This window comes from Ammospiza nelsoni, chromosome 20, assembly GCF_027579445.1.
Source record: "Ammospiza nelsoni isolate bAmmNel1 chromosome 20, bAmmNel1.pri, whole genome shotgun sequence".
Taxonomy (NCBI): Eukaryota; Metazoa; Chordata; class Aves; order Passeriformes; family Passerellidae; genus Ammospiza; species Ammospiza nelsoni.
In genome coordinates, this window is record NC_080652.1 from 6,913,796 (window position 1) to 6,923,614 (window position 9,819).

Sequence of the window (9,819 nt, forward strand, 5' to 3'; positions counted from 1 at the left end):
GTCGGTACCGGGTTTTGCCAGTGCTGGGTTCTGTCGGTACCGGCTGTGTCGGTGCCGGGGTGTCAGTCGGTACCGGGTGTGTCGGTGCCGGGCTCTGTCGGTGCCGGTGTTCGGCGCCGGGGCCCGAGCGGGTCCCGCTCCCCCTCAGGACGCTCCGAAGTTCCCGCGGCGCAACGGCGGGACAACAGCGCCCCCTGGCGGCCAGGACGGGGCACGGCGGGAGGGAACGGGACGGGACCGGGACAAGGACCGGGACAAGGACAACGGCGGGACAGGACGGGGGCAGGAGCAGGAGCCGGGACGGGGACACGCGGGCAGCCCGGACCAGGACACCTCCGCGGCTACTTGTTCTAGTGACCCTGGGTCCCGTCACCCCAGTGCCAGCCGGCCGGGCTCCCGTGGTAACCTGCCCCTCAAGAACCGCGGGGTACCAGCGGGCTCCCCTTGGGCTGCCCGGTCCGCCCCAGTCCTCCCCCGCCTGTTCCAGTCCGTCCCAGACCGTCCCAGTCCGTCCCGGTCCGTCCCGGTCCGTCCCACCACTGAGCACCCCTGGCCCGAAGCGCCTCCGCGCGGGCAGCAGCGGGAGAGCAGGGCAGGTTCCGTCCGTTACGTCACTGTGACGTCACCGCCACGCCGCCGCTTGGTTGGTCCCCGCGGCCGGCCGTGCCGTGGGGGGGCAGCGCGCGGCCGCCGCCGGAGGTAACGGGGGGGTCCGAGGGTCGCGGCCCGAGGGAGCGGCGAGAGGGCGGCACCGGCACCCCCGGCACCCCCGGCACCCCCGGCACCCCCGGCACGCCTCTCCACGGGCTGCGGCCGCGGGGGGAGCCGGGAGGGGCCGGCGGAGCTGCCCGGGCCGGAGCCGGGGTAGGGCTGCAGCCGGCGGCCCGCGGGGTCCGCAGCGCCGCGGGCCCGGAGCGCGGGGGGGGGCCCGGCCCCGGTGGGCGGGAGGCGAAAGGGCCGGGCCGGGCCTTGCAGCGGGGAACCGCCCCCTCGCACCGCACGGGGCTGCTGTAACCCCCCGAGCCGGGACGGGACCCCCATGGCGGGACAGCCACAACCCCTCGGCCTGGGGACCCCCGGCCCCTGCCCGGCCCTGCCGCTCCCGGCCTGCCCGCGGCCCCGGGGCTCGGGGTGACCCCTCCACGCCGTGTGACCTTCCCCCCCCCACGGCTGCGGCGTCCATGGGGCGAGTCCCGGCCTCCACCTGCCCGCGCTTCCGCGGGCCCCGGCCGCGTTTCAGGGCTCGGGTTCAGGTTTAGGTTCGGGTTAGGGGGCCTGGGTGCTCTCTGCCTCTCCTGGTGGGCTGTGACACCCTGAAAAATGAGTCACCGGGGACTCACCAAGCCAAACCCAGGCCAAGGAATGGGGTCACTGCCGGGAGGGTGAGCCTGAGTCCCAGCCCGTGAGATCAGACAGGGGCACTGCTCAAATTGGAGCTCAGACAGGAGCACTGAAGGAGAACCCTCCATGCACTCGTGGCTCAGCCTCTGAGCTAAGGGGCAGCAGCAGCTCCTGTCCCTCAGGCTCCCTGGGAGTGTGTCTGTGGGGCTGGGGTGACTCTTACCTGTGATTTCCTGGGGCCATGGTCACACTCACAGGACTAGAGGGGTGATTTGGCACTTAAATCTCATCTTCTCTGCTCCTAGACCACAGCGTAGACCAGCTCCTGGCACCACTGAGCCAAACTGGATTTCCACCAGTGACCTGTAAGTTGGCATGCCATGTCCCTCTTTCCTGTCCCTAGGCTGTTTGAGGCCATGTGGGGCCACCAAACCTGTCTAAGCTGCAAAAGGTTTTGTGTCTAATGGGGTATTTGCCAGCAAATTCAAGCCATGAACTCTGTATATTTCTTTATTTTGTAAAGGTGTTTGAAGTCCTTGAATTTACCCTTTGGCCACCTTAAATCTAGTTTCTAATCCCCAGCGCAGTTAATCAAATCCATAGTGGTTTGAATTATGAGATGCCTGGGGGGGGATTTATAGCTTGTATTGCTGATTATACCTTGACTTTATTATATTGCAAATATCTAACTTATGGTCATGGCTCAGATTTACAGTCCTCAGGTAGGTGCTCAGGATAACTTTTAGCAACTCGAGGTGTAATTGGAGGTGACTGATGGGGTTGTCGCCCCACATAAACATGGAATCTGTAAAATGTTAAGACAGGGAAAGGAGAGGCAGAACAGGTGAAAAGGATGGGTCAGCCTTAAAATATAATTGTATAATTGCATGTATTGCTGAGCAGGGCTCTGCCATGCCTGTTCTGGCTGAGGCATCTGCTCAGGGAGCGGTTTTGGGCTTATTGATCTCCAGAAAATACCAGGATTTAGATCTTTGTTCCTTCTTGCTCTCAGCTGAAGGTTTTTGTAGTTTGCAGTAGCCCTGGGGAGGGGGAAGGGGTAATAAACACGTGTGGGGTGCTGGCAGAGCTGACTCACTCGTCGCTGGTTTGGGTTCTCCCATGCCAGGGGAGCAGTGAGTCCTGTGTGGGCCCTCGGCCAGCATGACCAGCGAGGTGGTGGAGAACGAGTTTGAGTTTTACTCCAAGGCAGAGAAGTACTGGAAGGATGTGCCCGCCACGGTGGATGGCATGCTGGGGGGCTACGGCCACATCTCCAGCATCGACATCAACAGCTCCAGGAAGTTCCTGCAGAGGTTTCTGCGGGTAGGTGGCACAGTTTGTCGTGTTCCTAAAACCCTTCTCCCAGCGTGGAGCTGGGCTCTTCCCCCTGAATTGCCCCATGGGACCCTCTGTGTGGCTGTCCCGTTTCTCCTCGGTGGCTGCCTCGCAGTGGGGCTCACCCCTCACGGTGGCTCTTGCAGGATGGCCCCAACCGGACAGGGACAACCCGAGCTCTGGACTGCGGGGCTGGCATCGGCCGGATCACCAAGCGGCTGCTGCTGCCCCTCTTCAAGACAGTGGACATGGTGGATGTGACAGAGGACTTCCTCACCAAGGCCAAGAGCTACCTGGGCGAGGAGGGCAGGCGGGTGCGCAACTACTTCTGCTGTGGCCTCCAGGACTTCAGCCCTGAGCCAAACTCCTACGATGTCATCTGGATCCAGTGGGTCATCGGTGAGAGTCACTGCTTGTGGGGCCTTTCCAGCCTGTCCCGTTCTCTTAAGGGGACAGGTGTCCTATGCACTGGGGAGAGCAGCCTGAGGTCTGCCTGGATGGGTGGGGGCCTGGGGTGGGCACCTGTCTCCCAGCCCATGGAGGGGCCCTGTACTTTTTCCCCCAAGCCCTCAGAGGCCAGAGCAGAGGTGTGGGTTGGATGGAGTTGAGTAGTGAGACACAAGTTGGACACCCTACTAAAGCTTTCCCTGCAGATGTCTCAAGTATTTGGTTCTGGAGGGATCCCAAATGCAGCTTCTGTGTTTCCTCCCCTTGGTCACCCTCTAACCCCTGTGCTGCCCCTCCAGGACATCTCACTGACAACCACCTCTCCGACTTCCTGAAGCGCTGCCGTGCCGGCCTGCGGCCCAACGGCATCGTGGTCATCAAGGACAACATGGCCCAGGAGGGTGTGATCATGGACGATGTGGACAGCAGTGTCTGCAGGGACCTGGACGTGGTCCATAAGATCATCCGCAGAGCTGGGCTGCACCTCCTGGCTGAGGAGCGCCAGGAGAACTTTCCTGATGAGATCTACCACGTGTACACCTTTGCCATGAGATGAGGGCAGCGGGAGGAGGTCTCTCCCGTGTCGTGACTGCCCTTCCAGGGGCCGGTGACAAGGACGACTTTGTCTTCCAAGTTGCTGCTGTTTGTGAAAAGAGGTGTTTGCCAAATACATTTTCCTGCTGTTGCACTTCTGCACGTGAGGTCTGTCGGGTGCATGTTGGCTCTGTGCCACCCTTGGGGGCTCTGGTCAGGAGCAGGACGGTCTCCAGTGTGTGAGGTGACCCATGGGCAGCTGCAGGTTGCTGACTGCAGTGCACAGGGCCCCTGCTCATGAACGGGAGCTTGAGGCACCTTTGGCATGCACTGGGCTCCGTTCCTTGCATGGGTGTTTGATCCTCTCCTGCTGCTCAGCAATGAGCTGGGTAAGGCAAAGGGGAGAAGCCTCAGCTGTGTCCCTGTGGTGGTGTGGGGAGGCAACACCAGGTTCTGGGGCTTTGAGGGGGCCTCACCTTTAAACCCCTGAGCAGGTCTCCTACCTGGGCAGGAAAAAGGGAGGGAGGTGTGTGTGACCCTGAGTCCCCACATCCTCCTGCAGGGACAGGAGTATCCCAGACAAAGCCCTGCAACCCTGGGAGTGCACTGGGGTGGTGTGAGCTGCTCCCAGACCCATCCAGCTTGTCACCTCCAGCTCCATTGCTGTGACACTGTGCTCCCCCAGCACCCCACACCATCACCTAGCTTTGAACATCCCCATCTCCTCTTTGGCCACGTTCCCTTCATTTACCAAGTCTGGCTTCTGGCCCAAGGTGGCCAACACTGGCACAGCATTGTGCCAAGGGTGAGCCCAGGTGCAGAGTTGGCTGCAGCTCCACTTTCCAGCCATCCCCCCATTCCTGTCCTTCCCCCCACCTCTCCTAAGGAAAACCAAGCCCCTGTTGTTATTATAGAAGGCCTCGTTTAATAGTTCAGTTCCCATTCCAGACACCAGGGCAGAATTTGATCACATTACTGGGGTTTTTAAGCACCAGTTCATCAGGACACCCAGTTCCAGTTCCAAATGCCAGTGAATCCCAGATCCACCTGATACAAACTGTCTTTAACCAGAACAGATTTTTCCTCTTCATCTACTGCATCCATCCCCCATGAAAAACAGTACAAACCAACAAAACTGTGAGGGGCTCAGCTCTGTGGCCAGCCTTTGGCATGTCACAAGGAAGCAGGTGCCTGGAAAGGGGAGCCAGGCAGCTGTGGCAGGGCTGGAACATGAGCCCTCCAGGTGCAGCAATTCCTTCTGGGAAGGAGGCACTGGAGAGTAAGAACCTGGGAGTGGTCACCAAAGGAAAGAGCCAAGGAATGGGGAGGGAGGCACAAGGCACTCAGCTGCTGACTGCCTGTTCCTCATCCTTGCACAGGGATGTTAGGAAACATCCCTTTGTGTGTTTTGCAGCCCAGTAACTCTGAGATGTCCTTGATGGATGTTTCTCTGTGCCAGGATGGGGTGCAGAAGCTCAGTCAGCCCCATTTCACTCCCATCCCCAGTGTCAGAAGCCCACACTGAGCAAGGAAGGCATCCACACCCACAGGATGATCCCAGATCTGCTTCCACCACCAGGACCAGAGGCAGGAAAGCCAGAACACCTCTTCCTTCTCCCAGCACCCTGAGGCATCTCTCAGCTCCACTGGACACCTAAGGCACTGCATCACCCACGCATGGCAGGGCTGGGAGAGGGGACAGGGTGCCTGTCCAGTCACAGCCCCAAGCCTTTGCTCAATCTCCCTCCAAACCAGCCCCAGTATCCAGCTCTCCCATGGCCAGAAGCTCTGCCTGCCTCCCCATGACGTGCCCCAGAGCAACGAGACCTTCCCAAACCCAGGTGTGATGTTGTGCCCAGAAAAACACCCCCAGAATGCCACAGAGAGGGACTCCATGGACAGCACCTCTCGCTGCAGAGAAAACTGTGTCAGAGCAGAGCTGTGGTGGCTGCAGGCACAGCAGGGCTGTGGAGGGAGCAGACAGAGGCACTGCCAGGCTCACAGGTCCTCGTGGCCAGCAGCAGCGTGGTCGATGAGCAGGTACCACTTGAGCCTGTCTGGGAGAGGCAGAGCTTTGATTTTGTCACCCACAGGCCACGGTTTGAGGCGCTGCCGGATGAACACCCTGCACAGGTGTTTCAGTGCCTGCGGCGAGCGCTCCAGCTGCTTCAGAGAGCAGAACAGAGTCTGGACCTTCTCCCCGTGGAACCTACAGCTGCTGGTGTTGACCTCAAAATTGCTGGGCAGCTGGATGGCTTGTGAACTGGCCATCATGAGCTCCAGCAGAGTCTGACCCTTCTGCATGAGGTCTGAGGAATAGGTTTCATCGTCGAAGCGGCTGAGGTGCCAGCAGAGGTGCTCAAAGGCGATGTGGAAGCCGGACCAGCACGAGGGACCGTGCAGGGAGCAGTTGTAGGCAGCACCTGACTCCAGCAAGAAGCGCAGCAGGGGGAAGTAGTCGTTGAAGCTTTTCAAGCAGAAGTGTGTGAGGGACTCTGAGGCTGGGCACTGGCTGGGGTTGGCACCGTGGGCCAGCAGCAGCTGCGTGACGCGGAAGCAGAAGCGCTCGATGTCCTCGGCCTCCTCCTCGGTGTAGCTGTACGCCATCTCTCCCAGCAGGTAGATGACATAGGTGAAGACAGTGTCGCCATCCTTGGTGGCAGCCCTGACATCTGCGCCTGCAGGAGGGGACAGAGAGGGTAACTGACACTGCAGAGCGTGAGGCCAGGCCAGCACCAGCTCCAGCACCCCTGGGCTTTACTCTGACTCTAAAAAGGAGTCAGGAGGGCAGTGCCTGGTGCTGCACAAAGAATCAGCCAGCCCAGAAAGGGGAGGAGGTTATCTTTACCTCCTTCCAGCAGGAGACGGATGCTGTCGGTGTTGTGGATCTGGCCACTGTCACTGCTGGCCAGGGCATGGAGCAGTGCTGTCTTCCCTGCAATGGAGCAATCAGTCAGACATAGGACAACAGGGTGACACCCCAAAAGGCAGGAAGGGAAACAATCCAACCCACCCACCAGACAGCCAAATGCAGGGAGTGACAACCCTTCTTCTGGCAGAGGCTTCCACTGTCCCCATGATGGTGCCCAGCTGTGGGCACAGTCACAGGCCACACGTGCAGGGCTGGTGGTGGTCTCAGTGGGTAGATGTGGCATGGCAGAGTGAGTTTTAGAGCAAGTGGGCAGCACAGGACAACAGAGGCACAGCCCCACCCCACCTCCCCTGCACTGCACAGAGCTGGGTTCAGCCCTTTTCACACAGCCAGCACACCAGGAGGAAACACCGAGTGCAGAGAGGTTCTGCCAGCTTCCTCCCAACTCCCAAACCCGACTGAGAGCAGGGAGCAGGTGCAGCAGCAAATGTCCCCAGCCCTGTGCCCTGCCCACCCTCAGCTGGGGGAGCTGGGTGGGGAGCACAGACCATTCTTGTCAGCAGCGTTGACGTCGGCCCCCAGCTGCAGCAGCCGCCGCAGGCACGGCAACCGCTCAGGCTCCTCGCTGGCCAGGTCCAGGGGACTGCTCTCATGGATCTGCACAACAGATAAAAACTGTTAAAAAGCACTGGCACATACTGAAGACTGTGAGTGTCTGCAGGGAGTTTTATCTTGGCTACAGTAAGAGTCTCTCCAGCCTCCTCCCACACTGCTCCAAGGCAGGGGCTCAGCTCAACCTGACCTGCCTCAGCAGCAGAGCAGGGACGGCGGGCACAGGGATGTGCCAAGGGGAGCAGCACAGGGAGGAGGGGGGCAGGAGGGCTGTCCCTCCCTCACAGCAGAGCAGCTCAGGCTGGGGCTCAGCCGGGAGCGGGGCCGTACCCGGTCCCTGCGGTTGATGTCGGCGCCGTGCTGCACCAGGAGCTCCACCGCGTCCGGCTGGTTGCGCAGCACCGCCATGTGCAGGGGCGTGTAGTACGTCACTGGGTCTGAGGAGAAAAACAGTCAGAGAGAACAAAACGGCCCCAGAGCCTGCCAAGAGTGGAAGGGGACAGCTGGGGAGGGCCCTGGGAGCACAGTGATGCCTGGACCCTGGTCCTGCTGCTCCAATGGCTCCATCCTGCCAAAAGCCCCCCAGTCCCTGGTGTCCCTCAGTCCATCCAAGGCACATCCACACTGCTCCAGCAAGGAGCAGGAGTGTCTGAGCTGGCAGCACCCCCTCTTTCTGCCCCAGCTATCCCCCCCTCCCAGGGCAGCTTCTCATCTGCTGGTTCCTCCTGGCCCAGCTCCCCTTCCCACCAGCCTCACCTTCAAAGCTGAGGTCAGCACCAAATTCCAGGAGGATTTCTGCAGCTGGGACGAGCCCCAGCTCGGTGACCTTCAGCAGGGCATAGCTCACACCTTCCTGATAAAATGGGGAGTGGGTCTCCCTCTCCAGGACTCTTCTCACAGCTGAGAGCTGGCTCTTGTCACTGTCCAGACAGGCAGGGCTTGAGACACACAAAAACCCAGCAGTTACTCAGTGAACATAGCTCAGGTGTGCAAAGGTCAAAGTTGGCACCAGGGAAGAAGGAAAATCCCTGGTCTTCCCTCTGGTCCTGTACCCAGTGTCTCTGACCCGTGGGCTGTGGGTTACACAGCACCCTCAGGGCCTCAGTTCAGGCTTTGTTGCCAGGGGTCAGGCAGAAAAGGCCTTTCCTGGGGGGCTCCCATAGCTCCTGTGTTTGCCTTGCTCCACCTCCACATTCCCAAAGAACAGCAGCCAAAGGAGGGTCTGTGGGATGAGCTGCTCCCCACTGCGGGCTGTCCAAGCCAATGCTGCCCAACCTCCCTGAGCTCCAACCACCCCCCAAAACACCCCGGGGTGTTCAGCCCCCTGTGTTACCTCTCCAGGGAGCTCTGCCCTTCGGTGTCAGGCGTGGCCAGCAGCCCCAGGAGCTCATCCACCAGGGGCTGGTACTCCAGGACGATCCTGCGGAAGCCGTGCAGGAAAGGCATCGTGCTCTGCCCGTGCACCCCCTCCCGGGGGCCCGCAGCACGGCACCGCTGTCCTCCTGAGGGGCTTCTCCCTCCTTTCAAAACAAACAAGGCTTTCAGCAGGTCTGAACGTAGGAAAAAACACAGCCTCCCCCTCCTTACATAAAGGCAGCCCAACCCAGTGCAGGGATCTCCTCCCACACACCGATCTGGCGTCTCCAAATTATCTCCTGCACACAGAGCTGCACACTGTGGTTATCTGGGCACGGCCAGGATGGGCACAAAGCCCCGGGGCCAGGAGCCTCCTTTTTTGTGTGCCCTGCCTGCCTGGGCAGTGCCAGGAGCCCCCACAGGCTGGGGAGATGCTCCAGTGCCCCGGGGTCTGGCAGCAGCAAAGCCCTGCCTGGCTTCTATGGGACACTTCTTCTGGAGCCACCCCAGGGACACCGAGCCCACAGACCCCTCTAAATCTCCCCACACCCACGGGAGGAAAGAGGAGCCCCCAGACCCCAGCGGGAGGAATAACGAGATAACGAATAACCCTGCCTAAAGATCTCCAAAACATACATCTTCATTTCCTTATCGTTCTTTACTTAAGTTAAACAGTGCAATTAAAAAAAAGCTAATGAAAAATAAAGCTAATTTGGTTTTTCTGTTCGTTTTACAATGCTTTAAAGTCGGAGTATTTTTGTTATTATGAGCATGTAGGTGTAAATAAATAAATAAATGACGACATGCACCACTCCTGGCAGGTTGAGTGGGCTGCATCCATACATTTTTAGGTGCACTAAACAAGCTCATCACACCTTTCTCTGAGGCGGCAGATCAGGCTATAGCGGGGGGGAAAAAAAAACCCCAAACGAGTCCATAAATCTCGGTTCGTTTTCACAATTAAACACTCACAAACTGCAGTGCAAGCCCGCCCGGCGGCCCCGAGCAGCGCGGGCAGGGCAGGGAGGCCCCGGCACCGCCCTCCCCTCACGGCTCAGCCCCGGCCCCGCCGCCCCTCACCTGCCCGGGCACTGCCACCGGAACCGGAACGGGAACCGCGACCCGCCGGGGGCGGGGCCTCGCGGGGGGGGTGTGGTCTCAACATGGGGGTGCGGTCAAACGAGGCGTGGCCGAATCGGTGGGTGTGGTCTCGATGCGAGGGTGTGGCCATATGGGGCGTGGTCTAACGGGGCGTGGTCTCACCGAATGCACGGCCTCATAAAGCGGCACAGCGTGTGGGCGTGGCCTCTATGGGCGAGGCC

At 60.1% G+C, this 9,819-nt stretch overlaps 2 protein-coding genes across 4 annotated transcripts; one reads left to right on the forward strand and one right to left on the reverse strand.

Annotated features, from left to right (window-relative positions):
* Nucleotides 1–636: 636 nt before the first annotated feature.
* On the forward strand, nucleotides 637–3,811 carry NTMT1 (N-terminal Xaa-Pro-Lys N-methyltransferase 1). Of its 2 annotated transcripts, none has more exons than XM_059486371.1 (5): nucleotides 637–699; nucleotides 1,647–1,706; nucleotides 2,468–2,664; nucleotides 2,823–3,075; nucleotides 3,423–3,811. In XM_059486371.1, the coding sequence occupies exons 3-5, from the start codon at nucleotides 2,503–2,505 to the stop codon at nucleotides 3,677–3,679; spliced, it is 672 nt and encodes a 223-aa protein (XP_059342354.1). In that variant the 5' UTR covers nucleotides 637–699; nucleotides 1,647–1,706; nucleotides 2,468–2,502; the 3' UTR covers nucleotides 3,680–3,811. The 2 variants fall into 2 exon arrangements, with proteins under 2 accessions (XP_059342354.1, XP_059342355.1); XM_059486372.1 differs by having other exon boundaries at nucleotides 686–864.
* A 748-nt stretch (nucleotides 3,812–4,559) lies between these two features.
* On the reverse strand, nucleotides 4,560–9,619 carry ASB6 (ankyrin repeat and SOCS box containing 6). Of its 2 annotated transcripts, none has more exons than XM_059486623.1 (7): nucleotides 9,578–9,619; nucleotides 8,475–8,661; nucleotides 7,898–8,079; nucleotides 7,472–7,578; nucleotides 7,078–7,186; nucleotides 6,506–6,592; nucleotides 4,560–6,335 (listed from the first exon to the last, which is right to left on the reverse strand). In XM_059486623.1, the coding sequence occupies exons 2-7, from the start codon at nucleotides 8,585–8,587 to the stop codon at nucleotides 5,656–5,658; spliced, it is 1,278 nt and encodes a 425-aa protein (XP_059342606.1). In that variant the 5' UTR covers nucleotides 8,588–8,661; nucleotides 9,578–9,619; the 3' UTR covers nucleotides 4,560–5,655. The 2 variants fall into 2 exon arrangements, with proteins under 2 accessions (XP_059342606.1, XP_059342605.1); XM_059486622.1 differs by lacking the exon at nucleotides 9,578–9,619 and adding an exon at nucleotides 9,373–9,544.
* Between the last annotated feature and the right edge of the window lie 200 nt (nucleotides 9,620–9,819).